The following is an 18838-nucleotide window of genomic DNA, read 5'->3' as shown; positions in this document are numbered from 1 at the left end:
GGAGCCCCGCGCCCCAGAGGAAGCTCCGTGCCCAGCTGGGGGCTCCCCGCCCCACCGAGGGGGCGCCGCCCAGGAGGGTCCCCGCGCCCCCGCGGGCCCCGGCAGGATGCACGCCGCCCTGGCGGGGCCGCTGCTCGCCGCCCTCCTCGCCACCACCCGCGCCCGCCCGCAGCCCCCGGACGGAGGACAGTGCCGGCCGCCCGGATCGGTGAGCGAGCGCCTGCCCGACCACTCTCCCGGCCGTCCGGCCACTCCAGCCTGTGGGACGAGGGCTGGGGGGTCCTGCCTTCCGCACCCACCTCAGCCCACCCGCTCCGTCTCCGCTCGCCGGGCGCTGCCTCGGGCGCCCTTCCCCGGCTCCTGCCGCCCGGGCTTCAGCTCCGCGCCGGGAGCCGAGATGGGGCGCTCCCTCTCCAGCTCCTTCTCCACACGCTGACGCTCTCGGGCTCTCCTGGACTTTCGGTCCTGGTCCTGCTTGGACGTTTCCTCCCTGTGCCCCTTGGACTCGCTTCTTTCTTACTTTATCCTGTCTTTATCCTTCTGCTTGCTTTCTGCCCACTTCTGACTCTTTCTACCATTCCTTGCCCTTCTCTGTTCTGACTTCCATCAGACCTTTCCTCTCTCCCATACCCAGCCTCGCAGGCTTCCCTCTCCCCTGTCCTCCCATTCTAACCTAAGGCAAACTTTCTCCCTGGTGCTGGTTCCCACCTCTCTCCCCCTCTCCAGCCCAGGACCCAGCACCCAATCTCCCAACTGCCCCCATTTCACAAAAAGGAGGCAGATTCCAGAGGAGAGGAAAGGGAAGTGCCAGGGCATGCTGGCCTAATATCTCCTTGGGGGTTGAATAATTACTGGTTCTCTTAATTTTCCTTCTCAACTACAGAATCCCTTGATTTCTCTCAGTCTCCCTCCCTCAAAGTGTAAATTAATGCATTGAAAATAACACTTATTTGGAGGCCAGGGAACAGGAAAAGGTTTTGTAGGGTCCTCACTCACTGCCCGATTAGCAGGGAGTTAGTTGACCTTGGGCAAGGTGCACCTCTGGGTACTGATTTATGTGGGAACAGGGAGGCGGTGGCCAGCTGGGAGCTCAGAGCCAGTTCAGCTCCAACATGCCGGGATTCACGATTTTGGGTTGTTGGTAAAATAAGGTACTCTTCTCCCATCCACCCTGTCACACACTTTTCATTTGTGCTGGAATCCGGCAGAAAAATTTTATAAGCTGACCTGAAGCTTGCAGGTGGTCAGTGGCCCGTCCAGGGGCTTTTCTGGTTGGAAAATGACTGAGCCTGAGAGAAATGATTGTCTCTTTCTCATGCCCCTTAAGCCCTGGTCCTATGCTAAATCTGGAGAAAGGACCCCTGTGTCCATGCCCCTCCTCACCCCTCCAAACACTCCTCCTTAGAGCTTCGGTCGTGGAAGATGACAGAGTTGGGGTTGGAGGCCAGGTACAGCATTTTAGGGGAGGAGCCTGAAGCCCCAGAGACTGTACATTTCTTGGGACTCATTCCGGGGAATCTTCCCTTCCCAAACCAGGCCTTGAGGCCGTATTTAGCCTGCAGCATTTAAAGCACTTTTTCTTCTGTGGTGGAGCGGAGTAGCCCCCAGCCCCCAGCCCTGCCCTCCAACAAGAACCCCGCACCCACTCGGGTGAATGGGAAGTAGCTGTTTAAATAGGTGTGCTATGTTGAATAGGTGTCCTGCTTTCAAAGTGCTCTTGGCATGTATCTTCCAATGGCTGGATTTAAAAAGTTATATGACTTCCTCCCTTCTTACCAGAGCAGGACTCTTGGTCCCCCACTCCCCCACCCTCCGCAGGAAACACCATCGGTGAAGGTTTGGCTTGGCAGAGCGTGAATATTCTCAGGTGCTGTGGCAGTCCTTGGCACTCCCCGGGAAAGCTAATCATAACGAGCACCTCCCCCATTGCCTACCTCCTCTGTGCCTGGCGCTGCCCTTAGGGCTTACTTGCGCATACTGTGTCTTNTTTTTTTTTTTTTTTTTTTTTTTTTTTTTTTTTTTTTTTTTTTTTTTTTTTTTTTTTTTTTTTCCACTCCACCCCCACCCCCCCACCTCTCCCTGTGCTAGCCCCGGTCTCCTCTGCTGCCCTCGGCCTCACTGCCTGCCTTCTCTCCCATTGCAGCAGAGAGAGCTGAACTCCTTCCTGTGGACTATTCGGCGTGACCCCCCGGCGTACCTGTTCGGCACCATCCACGTGCCCTACACCCGCGTCTGGGACTTCATCCCGGACAACTCCAAGGCAGCCTTCCAGGCCAGCGCACGTGTCTACTTTGAGCTGGACCTGACGGACCCCTACACCATCTCGGCGCTGGCCAGCTGCCAGTTGCTCCCGCACGGCGAGAACCTTCAGGACGTGCTGCCACGGGAGCTCTACTGGCGCCTGAAGCGCCACCTGGACTATGTGAAGCTCATGATGCCGTCGTGGATGACGCCGGCCCAGCGGGGCAAGGGGCTCTACGCGGACTACCTGTTCAACGCCATCGCGGGCAACTGGGAGCGCAAGAGGCCCGTGTGGGTGATGCTCATGGTGAACTCGCTCACGGAGACCGACGTGCGCTCCCGGGGCGTGCCTGTGCTGGATCTCTACCTGGCCCAGCAGGCCGAGAAGATGAGGAAGAGCACCGGTGCCGTGGAGCGGGTGGAGGAGCAGTGCCACCCGCTCAATGGGCTCAACTTCTCCCAGGTAGGCACTTGGCTGAACCGGGCCTCTTCTCCGGTGGCCTTCCTCCTTCCGTAGCAGGCGTCCTGGCCTTCCTCCGATGGGAGAGGCTCTTTCCAGCTGGGAGGCAGCTCTCTGGCTGCTTTAGTGGTGGGTCGAGGGCAAACTGGTATGTGCTAGAATTCGGGGTAAGAGTCGGGGTGTTTACTTCTATCTCAGTGGTGCTGCCTTTTGGGGATAGGCGCTCCCCACTTTGCTGTGCTTGCCCGAGTGGAAAGAATTTTCCTGGGAGCATCAGAGTGAGGAAAACCGAAAGAGTGAGTTGCGAGTTGGTGTCCAGCTTCCCGGAGGCCCTGGGGTCTCAAGAGCGGGAGGCGCCCCGAGGCTGTTAGGTGGGCACACCTGGGCGGAGGTGCGTGTGTTCAGAGGGTGCATAGAGGGAGGCATGGTTCCTGTGGCTTTGGGGCAGGGGAGGTGCCGTGGTCCTGGTGTCGATGCGGTTCTGGCTGGCTGTGGAAGGTTAAGCACTGCTGAATTGCCGGGGCCTTGCATGGCTCTAGGCGACCCTCGGACTGCCTCCCTAGGCCTGGAGAAAGTCAACATGGATAGTTTTGGGGTTAATAATTTCAGAGAAATGTGTTCACTTAAAGGTTGACGGTTCTGATTTCTGGACCTCAAGAGTGGGGGCAGGGAGAAGGGAAGAGCTTCAGAGGTTTAAAGTCTCTGGCTGCCAGAGACCTGATCCAGCAAAATGTCATGAAAAGCCCCATCTCCACGGGCAGAGGTCACTTGCAACTCACTGGCCCCAAACTCAACTCAGAGACCCTGGAAACAATGAGTTCACATCTGTGCCTCGAGAACAGGCTGTCAATCTGGAGATGGGGGGCTCCAGGTCAGGGCTGGTGGCTCCTGCAAGGAGGCGCAAAACAGGGCTTGGGCCAATGCCCTGGGTGAGGTGTGGCCCCCAAGATGTGCTTCTCCACTCAGGAGACTGCCTCGTAAGTTGGCCAGGCTAGAAACTCCACCACTGGGACCAGAGCTGCTTGCCGCTCCCAGGATGTTGCCGGCTCTTCCCCAGGGAAACAGCGGCAGAAACCGATCCCCCTTTGGAGATCTTCTGGCCTTTGTTTTTCCAGGGGAAATGCAATATTGTCCCCAGGGAGGTAAGAAGCCAGATTGATTTGCGGGCCAAATGAAAGGCGGGTTTGTCGGTTCTCCTGCTGGCTCTCCCATAATTGTGGAGTCCTTACCCAGAGGGCCCCAGTGGCAGGAATATTGGGGCAGTTAGTCACGCCCCGCAGGGTTCTGACTACGCCTGACTCCTTCTCCACGGGGGAAAATCCTGTGCATTCTCTGGCCCGGGCGCTGAATCCTCTGAACGTACCGGCTTTCTCCCTCTGAAGTGACTTTTCCCTTGCCAGGCTGGGGAGCTGACATTATCTGTGTCGGGCTCCCCAGCGCTCACCGCCCATCTCATTTTGGAGGCAGGTTTGTGGGAGGCCTCTCTGTTCAGAGACCTCACGTCTGGCCTCGATATCTTTTTTAGGCCAGGGAGGTGGGGCATCCAACATCACTGTCCGCACCCTCTTTGTACCAACCACAGAGGAATCCGAGGAGAGCTGGAGGGAGCACAGGAGCCCTCTGGTCAAAGAGCCCCTGGCTTTAATCTGTCTCTCTTAAAACAACAAAACTATCTTTCTTCGGTGTCTGGCAGCACTGCTGTTCAACCAAATGACGGCTTTGGTAGGTTGAAAACATTTGCTGGAAAGTGTGTGAAGTTATGTTTTAGGAAAAGTTCCTGAGAGCCATTTATCGGCCAGCAAGGAGCCCGCTGACAGTCTCCAAAGCCCATGTTTGAAGATCAAACGGACTCAAATCTCTGGTTTCAAAAATGCGCCCACCCCGTCACCAGCCTGGGCCCGCTCTTAAAATTGTTCTTGGGTCTAGCTCCTCAAGAGGGCTGTAGGAAGCAAGTCCCGAACAAAAGAAAAAAGGACTCCTCTTGGGTCCCTAATCTGCACACCCTTCACCACCTGCCAGGGTGTCCGACCCCGCCAATTTGTCCTGTTATCATTTTGGAGTGAGGTGCTGAAATCTCTCCTCCATCCCCGTGGGCAGCTGTGGGCTAACTGGGAAGGGAGGGATTCCAGAGCTTGGGTGGATGGGGGTGTTAAGGGTCCTCAACCCCAAAGTTAGAAATGAACAGCCTTCTCAGTAAAATTGTATGTGCGCGTGCACAGTTTGATATGAACATCTGTGATGCATTATTGTACCGAAATATCTGTTAAGTGCATCAGATTTTTATTTTTTCTTTCCTCTCAGCATTACTGTTATTGCAAAATATTTGGTGCAGGGAAACAATGAGAGGGGAAGGCGGGAAAAAGAAACTTTAAAAGAGAGAGCCTTTTTGTTAGGAGCTGGGGTTTTAGTTTGAATTTTAGTATTTCTCAAATTTTTATATTTTCTTCTAGGCAGACATACCACATTTTTCCTTGCTAAGTGGAGAAAGAAAGCGTACATTTTAGGATTCCACGGATGGGAGGAGCCACTGAAAAAGTCTCTGGTCTCTGCTTTCAGTATAAACCGAGGGCTGGACCCAACATCAACACGGGTTTGCAGTGTGACCTTGGGCAAGTCAGTTCCCCTCTCTCGGCCCGGTTTTTCCTGTCTGTGAGATGAGATGCCAGGATTAGGGCATTATTCAAGGCCCCTCTGAAAGTCCTGGCATTCCACGGGACAGTTATAATCAATTCCACCTGCCAGGCACCCTGCACGCAGGAGGCATGTTTTTCCATTTTGTTGGATGCTCTCTCAGGTGAGCACTCAGAAAGGCTGGATGACTTGCCAAAGGTCATGTGGCTAATGAGGAACAGAGCCAGCCTACCTGGCCCTCAACGAAGCCTTCCCGTTTCCTGCCGCCTCATGCCGACTATGTATTTCATGTCCTTCAGTCCTTTCTGTTGTTTCTTTCTCCCCTTTAGGGCACGAGGGCTTAAAATTTTACTTCTTGGAACATTTCTACTTACAGAGAAAATATTTTGTTTGGCTATGGGGCTGGTGTGAACACGGTGAAGGCCCTGATGTGTCAGACAGCTCACGTAGTGGCTGAGAGATAGAGACTTGCTTCTAGGTTTCGGTCCCTACTCTGGCTCTAAGGCTAATGACTCATATATAACTTCGTGTTGCCATCTGTAAAATGGGGCAGTAGTGACCAGCCTTTCACAATCGAGCTGGTTTTGTGAGGCTATGAGAAGACACTGCTTGTGGGAGGTGGTGGAGTGTGTAAAAGGACAACCTCGATGTACGTCCTGTGCTTGGAAAACAGTTTGGGCCGGCTCCAGGACAGGGGAAGAGGCAGGCCGCACGGGAAGCCTCATCTCTGCCCTGTTGGCACCTTCTCTGTCAGCCGTATCCATTGTCATCCTTTGTAGAGCAAAGCAACGCTGGAGTAGGGCGGTGGCTGCCCCTGCCCTTGGAGACCTGGGGATGCCTGAGCCTTGAGTCCAGATCTTGTGACCGTCTTGGGACCTGCAGATTTCAGTCGGTCTGTCGGCTGCCTCCTGAGCCTGGCACCGGCTGCCACTAGCTAGCGGGGCTGATCAGGAGATGTCCTTCTCCCTCTAGGGGGCCTCAGTCCTCCCGCGCCGGGAACAGTGGACGCACTGGGTGAGAATGCCTCTAAGTCCTGTACTTCTGCAGGCGTAACACAGCAAGGACCTGCCATTCTGCGTTTTGCCGTGTTGTGACAAACATGCCGACGTTACCCACCCGACGTGTGTAAAGCCCAAGCACTCGGGCACGGCGGCCAAGGGCGTCCAAAATGTTTGTAAACTTCTTTGGCCTCCTCAGTAGGGAGTTAGAAACCATGGAACCATCACTGATTGAGCTCTGCCTCCACACAGGGCAATGCGTTAACCCTTGTAAGCACATCCTTTCTGATCCTCACAGAGCTGTGACAAGTCATATCATCATGTCTCTTTTACAGACAATAAATGGGGCTGTGCTTACACAGCCAGGCCGGCAGACTCCGCTCCCATGTGTCTGATGCTAACGCCCAGGCTTTTCAGGCATCTGAAAGATGAGTTCATTTTTGTTTTTAGCAGTCAGATGGCATTATTTGGCGACTGGTATGTGTGTGTGTGTGCGTGTGTGTGTCTCTGTGCGTGTGTGTTAGAGTTAGCGGAGATCATGATTTTTTGCTAAAAAATGAAATAAAATACAATAGAGATCATTGGAAAATGCCAAAATGGATTTTCTGCTTGGCTTATAAGTGGGATCTGAAGGTGATTCTAAAATAGGAGTTCCCAAAGATATTCTGGGCATGAGTTGCTTCCTCGGAAGGAGTCCCTAGCTTTCCAAGGGACCGTTGTGAAGATGTGCCCCTAACACTGGCTAAGCCAGCACAGTTGAATAAAGAAGAGTCTCCTTATAGTCAGAGGGCCTGTATTTATACCCTGAGGGGCCAGCACATACTATTAGGTGCTTAACAAATATTTGGGGAATGAATGAATGAATGAATGAATGGTGGGAAGCCATGATATGACTATCCCTGCTTCCCTTCTGCCACCTGCCCTATGGAATGAATGAATGAATGGAGACTGTATAAGCTACAGTGAAGAACGCCCTCCTTGAACTTTAATAGCTCCGTGCATTCCTACAGGGACACAGAATGTTCAAACCATCAGGTGGGTAGTTCACCTACAGAGCAGGCTCTAGCCCTGACCTCACTGCTGCCTTGCCTGTGACTTTGGGCTAGTCCTTTCTCTCTCTGGGCCTCAGTTGCTCCTTCTGTCCCTTGACTGTTGGCTGGATAATTTCCAGGGTTGGCCAGTTCTGACTCCTCTGGTGCTTGTCTCTGGCCCCCATATTTTGAAGGCCTGGGGCCACCCCGAGGTTTTGAGCCTGCGCGGGGCTGACAGTCTAATCTTCGGCAGGCCGCTGCTGATACCTAATTATCTGGAAGCGTCTTGGTTCTGGGGGGTGATCCTGCTGTGTCCCACTGCCAGTCAGCGGAGCAGAGAGCCCAGCTTGCCGTGGCACAGCCCCTGGACACCTGCCCAGCCTCGGAGCCTCTCCTTCACTGGGGCTCCTCTCCCTCGGTCGTTTTCTCACTCACTCATCCAGAGAGCCTTCCTGTCCTGGGCCAGTGAAATGTTGGCAGCAGACCTGGAAATGGCCTAGTTTTTAGCGGCAGAGAGTTCACTGCCCAGCCAGGGAGAGCGGGGATGATTAGTCCCATTTTACAGCCATAGCAATTGAGGCGTCAGTCTCTCCCCATGTCCTGGTTCTCCACACCTCGTGTGGAGACTCTGTTCTTCCTTTCTCTTCCTAAAAGATGTGCCCATCTTTCAGAACCTGTCTCTTATTTCCCATCCTCCAGGAATGGCCATTCTCAATTCTCCCACCCTCCCTGAGCCTCCATGGCAGCCACAGCAGCACCAACTATGGTCCCTCGAGCCCGCAGCACTGGTCCCCATTCATGGCCTTCTGTCAGATCTCTATGCCCTCCTCAGAGTCAAGGGACCAGACACCTCCCCAAGGCTCCCCGGCCATGCTGAGCCCTCTTCTCCCCAGAAGTCACCCAGGGGGTTCCAACCCCCCCAGTCAGTGTTGGATCAGAACAAGCCGGCCTAGTCTGCCTAGTATGACTCCAGATCCTAGTCCCAGAGACAGGATTCCTCCGGCCTCGCCTCCACCCTGTGTCTGAAGCCCGCCATACCCGCGGTGTCTCCCACTGGAGCCCTGAGGTTGGGAGCCGTTCAGCCAGTGTCTGTCGCATGGTCTGGGAGTCCCTCTGGGGACCCCCTAGCATTGACCGCTAGGCATGTGTATTCCCAGCGTTGTTGTGTGCACGGGGAGCTGTCTGCCGGCTGGGCAGCCTCTGTCCGCTCTCTCTGACCTGGGTAACTCACACTTGAACATGGAATATATTTTCCCCACATATGGCGGGAGGAAAACAAACTCAGAAGCAAACACACAGGATGGCTTAGGTACCACCATCAAAGGGAGAGTGAGGCCATAAAGCCAGAGGTGACCAAGATGTCATGAAATATTCTAGTGTCAGAATCAGAAGCTCACAGCGTGAAGTCTTCCACACTTGCACACACTCTCTGAGTCATACGCCAGGGCTCGGCGGCTCAGGGAATCTAAGAATAGTGAAATCTTAGAACGTTAGGCTCAGAGACATTTTTTGACTCAAAGAATCTTCACATCATGAAATCCTAGCCTCTGAGCTTTGAAGAATTTTCAGCTCATAGACACAGACTTCTAAAATCTTAGAGTTGGAAGGGACCAGTCCTCAAGAATTCCAAGAAGCCCTATCGGCAAACACATTGATCTCCTTCCCACAACCCGCCAGCCCCATCCCAGGCCACAGGGAGAAAGTCTGAGCGGGGAAGCACTCTGTGACGGAGATAGAAATGGGAGTGTGCCTTTGTTAATAGTTCCCATTTGGACATCTCTCAAAGCCAGGAAGAGGTCGCCTGGTAGTGCAGCTTTCCGAGGGAGGGAGCTGAAGAATGCGAGGGTAGCCATGGCCTGCCAGCCGGGGGGCTGCCGACGTTCGTCCCCCCTCGAGTTTGCTTCTGAGTAGTATCCACTTCACTCCCTTTTATCCCCCATCACTGGCTCTCTGTCCGCCTACTTAATCCACAAGCAGCTGGTGGCCTAGTCTCCAGTTTTGCTCAGCGGCTGCCAAGCCGTCTCGCTGAGCACCTCCTCCAGGATCACAGGCTTTTAAATGTGTGCAGTGTGTCCGCTGGAACACAAAACTGTTGCCCCAAGCTTGGAAACGCTGTTGCTTTGCTGAGCCCCCTCCCTCTCCAGGAATTTCCTCCCTTTCTCTTCTAATTCTGAATCCTGTGAGATTTCCAAGGCTCTGCTCCAAGCTCTGCCTCCTCCAGGAAGGCCTCCTAGAATGCTCCTAAATCTCATCTGCTTGGGAAGACTCAGTCCAAAGCTTTCCCTGATGCCCCAGCCACGTATGTTCTTTCCCTCTGTGGAACTTTTTTTTTTATGACATTTTATGATATTCTCGCAACACTTCCTTATTTGCTTTATATTATAAATATCACCAAGACAGTCTTTTCTCTCCTAATAGACCCCGATTCAAAATCTCCTGCCAGCTACGCTCACAGTTGATTACAAAATTAGACAATGTGCTCCAGTTCTAAAGTTGGGGCTTTGTGGTGATGCTGTGGTTGGGGTGTTGGCAGCTCTGGATGCAAAGAAGGGGCTGCCTCTTGGCCTCTGTGTTCACTTCCTACCTGAGACAGCAGACGAGTTCAGTCCTGTTGCTGGCCCACATGGTCAGGACTTCGTGACATCCATGGACCCTATTGGATTTCTCTCTCTCCATCTTGGAACACTTTGTTTTCTCTTCCTCATCTGTTCCTTGCCAACAAAGGGCCTCTTTTCCCCCCTCTTTACTACCTAGAGCACACTTGAGCCTCTCCAGGCTCCCCACCCTCCCACTTTATTTTCATTTTAAGAATGTTTAATTTTGCCCCTTACTGGCTACTTTGGTTTTGGGCCCCAGTGATGCGGACAGCTTCTAGCCCTTGCTCCCTCGTCTGTCACAGGCAATCCTTGGTCACGCCTCCACACACAAGCTCCTGCTGTGCCCTCTACCTGAGAGCCCTTCCCAGTTTTTATTGTTCAGCCAGCTCTGCCTCCTCTGAAGTGGTAAGGATTCATCAGGGCAGTCGTTTTAAAGCCTGGACTCTTCAAATGCCCCTTCGTTGCCAGACTTCCTCATGGTCACCAGATTGTATCCTGTGGGCAGATGCCAACCGATCCTAACTTGGCAGGTAGAGTTTAGGTGCAATGATGTGATTGGCTTTCATCTTAAAAGGATCGATGGGTGTCTTAGTCTGCTGACTGTCGGAATAACAAAATCCCATAGACTGAGCGGCTCAAACAACAGAAGTTTACCTTCTAACAGTTCTGGAGGCTGAAGTCTGAGATTGGGGTGGGAGAGGTAGAGAGAGCAAGAGAGAGGGAGAGTGAGAGAGATGAGCTGAAATTGGGAAAGAGCTAGCATTCTGATGTCTCCTCTTATAAGGGCACTCAGCCCCTCACAAGGACCCCACCTACACGACATCTTCTAAATCGAATTATCTCATAAAATCTCCATCTCCAAATATCATCATTGTGGGGGTTAGGGCTTCAACATATGAATTGGGGTGAGGGAGACACATTCGGTCTGTATCAGTGGGTGAGTTGCACCTGGGGCCCCCTGAATGCCTGAGTACCCTTGAGAAGAGCCCGGTCACAGGCCAGGCCCATGCAAGTCAGAGCCCTGCGCTATCTCTGGGTGACAACTTGGGACCGCAGGACGGGCGCGGGGTCTGCGGTGTCGCCTGCTGCTGGAGTCTGTCCCTCCCCTGACTCAGCAAAGTGGGGGAACCTTCCCACTTTCGGATCAGTACCTGACCACCTCCTCCCTCCCCCGCAGGCAGGGCGAATACACACCTGCCCTGAGTGCGGAGACCCTGGCACCTTTTATTCTTGGGGCTCACTCTTTTCTTCCCATTGGGTCAGGAAGGGCAGGGGGAAGTGTTAAACTTTACTTCTTCCTTGCTCTTAAATCGTGAGCCTGTGTTTTTGTATAAAGCTCCTTGCGCATTCAGAGGAACATCCTGCTGTGATTCTACCTTTATAAGTACGACTGAGTCTTTATTTACCCAGCAATGGCACAGAAACCCCACCACTGCAAAGCCTCCAGGCATTGGCTCAGGACCGCCCAGGGCTCCTTCAGGGGGAGTGTCAGTAACCTTGGACCAGTTACGTGGCCTTTCTGTGCCTCCGTCTCCCCCTCAGTCGGCTTCGTCCCACCGCGGTGAGGATTTCTTGACTAGTGTGACGCTGTTTAGAACAGTGCCAGATACAAAACTCGCACTCCGGAAACACTGGCTCATACCTCCTATTGGATTTTTAAATTAGCATGAGAAATGCTTTGTAGCTCCCTCTTTGTGCCACACATTGCGATAAGCGCTGGAGATCGAAATGTGATCAAAAACGATGATGCTTTTTTCCGGGGGGCTGCTTCCTTTCGGAGGGGGGAGGAGGGGGAGGGGGCGGAGGTTGAGGCAGGTTGCCAGCCCTGAGGTGGGGTGTTGGGAGAGCACAGAAGACGCACACTTCTCAGCCCTTGGAAGATCTGGGAAGGCTTCCCAGAGGAAGCCTAGGTGAAGTCGAGATCTTAAGGAGTAAAAGTTAGCAGGCCAGTGCTGCGGGGTGCCAGGCCCGGGAGACTGGCGGTGCCTGCGCCGCAGGCAGGGGTCGGCAACGTGCCTGGGACCCTCTGCAGTGCAGCTTGGCCCTTCCTTCTGCGTGGGCTGCTGCCAGAAGAGGCCGAAAGAAACCGCCTGCCTGGGGTCTGCCCTCCGCGGCTGCAGCTCGCCGCCCCTCGGGGCCGAGCGCAGGATGGAGCCAGGCGGTCTGGGAGCTGGGTGGGCTTTGCCCAGGCTGCGCGGCGGGCTCTGGGGATACCGAGAGCGCAAGTGCGTGTTTCTTTAAAAATGCGGCGAGCGGAGAGCACCGCAGCGGGCGGTCCGGGCACCACCCCGCGCGCCCCTTGGCCTGCCAGGCCACCGCCTCTGGTGGCACCAGAGGCACCTGGGGGCGAGCCGCGCCCACCAGGGGCCAGCCCTGCCCGGGAAGCCGCAGGGCAAGGATAAAAGACGAGGCCTTTTCCCTTCCGCTTCTTCTGTTTAAAGGACCTACCTGCTTCCTCCCTATTAAGTTTATTAAAGTTTCATGGCCAATATTATATCCTGGGGACTTAATGCACCTTCTAAGCCGCTCGTCATTCAAGTCTCGGTCCCATTTTAAAGCCCTTTTTGAAAAGGATGCGGGCAGAGAAAGCTTTTTGGAAATCTCTCTGGCTCTGCCTTTAGCCTTGGTTCACAGGGTTCCCATGTCTTGAACTGCTCAGCCTTGAGCTTGAGAGGAGACAAAAGCGGAAATGGAGAGGTAATTCCAGCCATTTGCATCCCGCTTTGCAATTTCCAGCCTTTGACCGGCATTACCCCTCTTCCTCCCTTCCCCCAGGAGGACACCTAGGAGGGGCCTGTTTCAGTTTCCTGCCCCTCCTAACGATTTTGGACTCCCACTGCTCCCCTCCCCTTGAGTCTCCAGGCTGAGTGGCTGGAAGCATCCATTGGGTTATGAGACATTTTCGAGCACCAGACCTGCTACTGGGGCTGAGACGCATCTTGAAGAGCTGTGGCTTGGTCATGGGAAGGGTAAACTGAGACACTGCCGGGGCTCAGTGGTGATAATACTTGGGCCTTGTGCTTGACCTTGACTGGGCTGTTTAGTTGACCTACCGCCGACATAACCCCCATGCGTAGGCCTGTTGGTAGTCTTGCAGGTGATTTTATATTATTCTGCTCCCATCACTGTAGTTTTGCAGGGAGGGTGGTGAGAAAGGAATGCAGGATTCTTGATGGAGATCTTGCAGGTTGAAGAGGGTCAGGGCCCTGGAGATGGGAGTGGCAAAAGCCATGGGGGGAAGCAGGAGGACTGTTGAGCAGAAGTGCCAGGATGGGAACATACAAAGGGCATGCAAATAAGTGTTTCTACCCCTCCCTCCGTAAACTTGATTCTTCGTTTTCCTATCCAGCTCCCAAGAGAGCCATTGTTATTTATTGCCTGTTATGTGCTGGGCCTCTGGTGTATCATAGTAAATTCCTAAAACAGTCCTGAAAGGCAGGTATTATTTTCAGCATTTTGAGGAAATTGAGGCTAAGTACTTTGTGCAAAATGGTGGAGCCAGGATTTGTACTTAGATCTTCTGATACATTAAGAGAGAGACTGGACTGGAGTTGGAATTCCCACTCCACCACTTTGGCTAGAGGACTGGGGTATGTTTTCACATCTGAAAAAATGGGGTTCACATAGTATTTCGCCCCTGGTGTGTTGTGAAGAGTAAATGAGGTAATGCATATAAACCACCTCGCTGAGTGCCTGGCACGCAGTTCGAGCGAGGTGCTGAATGTTAACTGTACTGTTTGAAGTCGTGGTCCCTTTAATTGTGATTGGCTCCTGTTCACACTGTCTTGAGGTGAAACCCAGCCCCCAGGGAAGATGGTCCTTGATCCCTTAGGCTCTTGTGCACTAAGCCACTGAGCGCCATCCAGAGCAGGGATGGGTGTGCTTGGCTGACCTGATTGGAACCGTGTGGCCCGACCACCTAGAGTGTGATCATTTTTTGCAGACCATCTGTGGTGTATAATGTCTGACTGTATCCTTTCTGGTTTGGCTTCCTTGTGATCTCCCACTGCTCCCTGGAGTGAGGACACATCAAAAGGAGGGATTGAAAAATGTAGGCTGGAGACCCAGGCTCCAGGCCCAGCTCCGTCACGGGTTCAATCATGACCTGGGGAGAATCCCTATCTAAGGGTCCTTTCCCTGTGCTGTGAAGATCAGTTCAATGTTAATAGCAGCAACTCCGAATCCTGGGGAGAATCAAGGGAGAAAGCCTGGGAAGGACTTTATTAGCCCCCAAGTGCTCTGTGCTCTCAGTAGTACTTGGTGTGCAGGTGTTTTTCCTCTTCTCTTTCTCCCAGAGAGAAATACAGGTCTCTCCTGAGATCCAGCGCTGGAGAGTTCCTACGGTGTAAAGCAAAGAAGCAATCATCGTTAATTTATAAGGAAAAACTTGTGAGCATTCCCAGACACAGAGAATAACCTCTCAAGCTTTTCTGATGCCTTGGGACACATCTTGCTAATGGGTGCACAAAATCAAGTGAGATGAAGCACAGATGCTCACAGGCACAGTCCGAAGCCATGGTGGCTTGGTGCTGAGGTGCTGAGCCTGGCTCCAGGGAAGGAGAGGAGCTGGGCGGGGCCGCTCGGAGGCTGCTCTGTGCTCACTGACCCTCTCGAAGGCTCGCTTGCTGCAAAACGAAAACACTGCATGCTATTTTTACTTCTTGCCCATTTTCATAAAGAAATCCTCTTCAGATTTCTTTTGTTTGGTGGAAACAGGTACCAATGTAGGTCTTCTGTAACAGAGAAGTGGCGTATAGCGAATTTTCAAATAGCAAGGGATACCTGTACCCTGTAAATGCGTAGCCAATTGGTTTAGTTATTATGCAACGGTTTGTCCATTCATCCATGCCTCCGTCTGTTTGCTGGGCAAGCACTCCTGGGAACGATGCTGTGCCAGGGTCAGGTCGAGGCTCTGGGGCTCAGCGATGACTGTGGGGCTGGCGGGGAAGTCTCTGTTGAGGAGACGGGAGGAGAGAGGGGGCTGGCTGCAAGGGGACAGGGATGGGCCTGAGGCCTTCACCAGCACCCGTCTCATCCTCGCAGCAGCCGTCTCACAGGCAGCTCCTGTTTCTCCGCCCCATTTTGCAGGCGAGAAGACCGAGACACAGAGGGGTTAATTCATTTACCCGAGGTGACACAGCCAATGGATGGAGGCTCTAGAATTTAAACCGGAAATCTGGCAGCGGAGCCTGTCCTCTCAACTTCTCTGCGTTCCACGGAAAAGGAACTGGAGTCTGAGAGTGGGGGTGGGGGCCCCGCTTCTTCCAGACCAGGGGTATAAAAGGTTGGGAGGGACAGGGAGTTCAGACTTCTGAGGTTCCCTCCTGAGGAAGGCTGTTGCTCTGGGAAGAAGATGGGGGGCAGGCCTGTTGGCCAGGACCTGGGGGAGGAGTGAGGCTCTGCTGACGACCGAGGGCAGAAGCTGGCCTTGGCCAGTCGGGGGATGGCTGGGCAGGCTGTGGGCCCAACAGAAGTAGGTCTATGTGTGTACCATCGCTGCGCTGCACAGCTCTCTAGGGTGGGTGCGGGAGCGGGAAATGGGACAGAGGGCCACCCCCAGCCCCCGGCCCTGCGGAGTCCCTGTTCAATGTGCTACAGGAGCTGAACGGAATATCAGCTCCTACCTGTGTGTCATTGTTGAGCACTGACCCTGAGCCTCCACCCCCATGGCAGCTGGGCCTTTGCTGGGGCTCAGGTGTTCTGGAAGCCCTACAGATGCTACCAAGGTGGAGGGGACTTCATCCTTGCTGTGCAGGAACTGTCTTTGTTGGTGAAGATGTTCCATTTGTAGATGGTAGACGACCCCCTCCTAATCAGTACCTGGCTTGGCTTTAGTATAATGTATAATGCCATCTGAGCTCAGTGTTGAAGGACAAATGGTATTCCCGGGTTCAGGAAGAGCAGCATGTGTGGGGCTGATGCTGCTGGTGGTGTTGATCCCAACTGAGGGACTGTCCTTACATGTGGAGAATGTTTGCAGGGGGCATGGGACACTAGGGAATTGGCCAGAGAGGCTCACCAGCCACATCATGGAGGCTTCACAAACCAGTTAAGAAGTTTGAGCTTGATCCAGGGAGTGTTGGGGAGGCCGCTGTCCCCCACTCCCATATGTTGCAATTCATTCTTTCATCAGACTGAAGCATCTCCCCCAGGCTTGCCCGGAAATTCTCAAGCCCCTTGGCTTGAGGAAGGAGCTGCCGTATGAGGGTCTTTTCTCTCATCAGATCCAAGATGTTCTCACTGCTGGGCCAGAGGAAGACTCCCAGCTTCTGGAATAGGAAGACACTTGGGGGTGTTTTCTCTCAGAACTAGATCCTGAAAGTATCTGGCAGCTGAATGAGACCAGCTGTAGTTATATATTACAGGGCCTTTTGTGGGGGAGTCTGAGTCCCTGACCCCCATTTCTAAAGTAGTTACTGTAGGACAACATGGCCCTGCGTTTCATGTGACCCTTTTGATGGCTGACTTGGAGGATTCCACCTGTTCAGAAGGGGGGTGGCATGAGGCAGGTGGTTCCTGAATGCTCCCCATTCAGGGGGAGTTGGGGTTGGAGGAATCTGCGGTCTGTAAATCTGAGGAATCTGGGGTTGTAAGTGGGGGTTGGAGGGATCTGCAGTCCGTAAATTGTCCTTAAATAGTGAGAGCACTGGATTGGGAGTCCAGCCGCGTGACCTGGGCAGCTCCCTCCCTTCACAGACAGCCCTTAGGGGATGTGAGAGTGCTTGGTAGACCATAAACCACACCCCTGCTGCTGCAAAGCCACTTTCTAAACTGCTCTGACCTCACTGGGAAAGGGCATTTTTTATTTTATTGTCTTTTATATGTTTATATGTCTGTCTCCCCCACAGACTGAAGTTCTTTGAGGGCAGGAGCCTCCTCTAATGAATCTGGGGTTGCCGAGGGGCTGGCTCCAGGAGTGCGCATAGGGATGCCGTGTGTAGCTCCAGAATTACCAGCTGTAATACACATCATCGCCTGAGTATCCGGGTGGGAAACAAAAAGTCCCTAACCGCACCCCACATTGTTCCCAGATTTCCACATGTTTGGTTCCAGGAGGTTCAACATCTAGGCAGTGGCCTGCATTTCCCACTGTGGCACCCAGGCGTTTGGCTGTGAGTGGCCGTGGCTCCCGGGCGCCTTCTCGCCCTCGTGTTCCGGCCATCTCTGGTGGCGCTGTGGTTTCCCGCCGATCCCTCGTTCCCACAGGGGCCCTCGGGGCTTCCACTGGGCCACCCCATGGGTGGGAGCTGCTTCTCCTGGGGTCGGAGGGATCTTCCCAGCACCCCCCCCCCATACTTCTGGGTCTTTTTCCAGGGCACAGAACATTCTGAGCTTCTGTTTGCTGGTCATTCCATGATCCTCACACAATATAAATGAAAGCTGCTAAAACCAATAAATTCAAACCATGTGTGGGCACTGGGGAAGAGCGGGGGTGTCGGGGGCCTGCCGTGTGAGGTGCCGTCAGCTCTGACGGCACCCGAGCTGATTTGTATATGAGAAAAGTAAATATCCAAAGTGGTAAACAGCCTTGGGTCTCTCATCATCGCGGAGATTTGAAGGCATTTAATAGGAACACACACTCTCTGTCTCTTATAAACAAAGTGAGATTCTCTGTGTGTGCTGACCTAAATTCGGCATTTTTATCTTTGGGAAAGCGAGCCAGTCATTCTCGTTGGGAGACCACAGGCAGTCTGGGCCGTTGGGTTGAGTTCTTCTTTCTGGTTTTGGCAGTTGGTAGCACTTTTGCTTTGCAAAGGGCCACCTTTTCATCTCTCTTTGGCCTTAGAGCAAATAGGATAGATGGCCATTCTCACTTCTGTACCAGCGAGGACGTGAGCCCAGAGATACAAATCGACTTGCCCAAGACCACACAGCAGATCCATGCAGAGCCAGGACACCCCCTTCTCTCCTCCTTTAGAGCCCTCTAGCACTTCAGTCCTCTTTCCACGAGTGATGCTGTTCTCTCTAACTTCAAATCCAGAGACCTCTTTGTTAACCCCTCCCTCATTTCCTCTCTTTTCCAGTGTCTGCTGGAGCCTGGCCTTCTGCTGAGTCCCTGCTTCCTCTGCTTTTCTATTCAGGCCCTTCTTGTGTTCAGGAAAGGGCCCAGGGAGGGGACCAGACAGTCATGGGTTTAGGGTTCTGGTCTCTGCCGGTCAACTGTGAGGCTTCCAATAAGTAGTTCTCTGAGCCCCTCAGTTTTCACATATGTAAAATGGGGATAAGAATACTTGCCTTCTTAGGATGGCCGTGAGGATTGACTGGAGCTCGCACATGTGAGGATGCCCGGCCTTCTCAGTGATGGTGATTCACTTCACCCCACTTTCCTTCAACTCTGGACACTTCCAAGTGGCCTCCTCATTGTGCATTAAAAATGGATTAATCCTTAAAATTGCATGAAACTAAATACGCCACACACACATATACAACTCACGTGTCAAACTGGGGAACTCTGACTCACGTCGGTGCATTGTCTCCATGTCACTTTCCTGGCTTTGATATTGTACTATGGTCACGTAAGATGTCACCATGGGGGGAGATTGGGTGACGGGTATTATTTCTGACGACTGCATGTGAATCTATAATTATCTCAAAATAAAAATAAGAAGTTTAATTAAAAAATTAATTAACCTTCCCCACACCCTCATTCCCTCACTCATTCTTCCCCGCGCGCTGTATGCGAGGTACTTCTCTAGGTGCTAGGCATGGGTCAGTGAACACAGATGGAAAAAAATCCCTGCCCCCACCTCCCTCAGGCCTTTGCTCAAATGAGGTCTCCCCATGACCACCCTATTCAAAATTTCAAATCACTCCCTCAAACTCCCCGTCCTTCTTCCTTGCCTTTTTCCTCCAATGGCACCTGTCACCAATTGGCATTCC

The 18838-nt window shown here is 53.2% G+C and overlaps 1 protein-coding gene across 1 annotated transcript in view; it reads left to right on the top strand.

Moving 5' to 3' along the window:
• Nucleotides 1-6: 6 nt before the first annotated feature.
• TRABD2B (TraB domain containing 2B) overlaps nt 7-18838 on the top strand; it is a 208487-nt gene continuing 189655 nt past the window's right edge. The window contains exons 1-2 of the mRNA XM_034655605.1: nt 7-208; nt 2144-2704. Coding sequence (XP_034511496.1) covers nt 107-208; nt 2144-2704 — 663 coding nt within the window. The 5' untranslated portion in view covers nt 7-106. The remainder of the gene's footprint in view (nt 209-2143; nt 2705-18838) is intronic.

This window comes from Ailuropoda melanoleuca, chromosome 2 (genome assembly GCF_002007445.2).
Source record: "Ailuropoda melanoleuca isolate Jingjing chromosome 2, ASM200744v2, whole genome shotgun sequence".
Lineage (NCBI taxonomy): Eukaryota > Metazoa > Chordata > Mammalia > Carnivora > Ursidae > Ailuropoda > Ailuropoda melanoleuca.
Note: the sequence above shows the minus strand (reverse complement) of the source record. Positions and strands in the feature narration are given on the sequence as shown.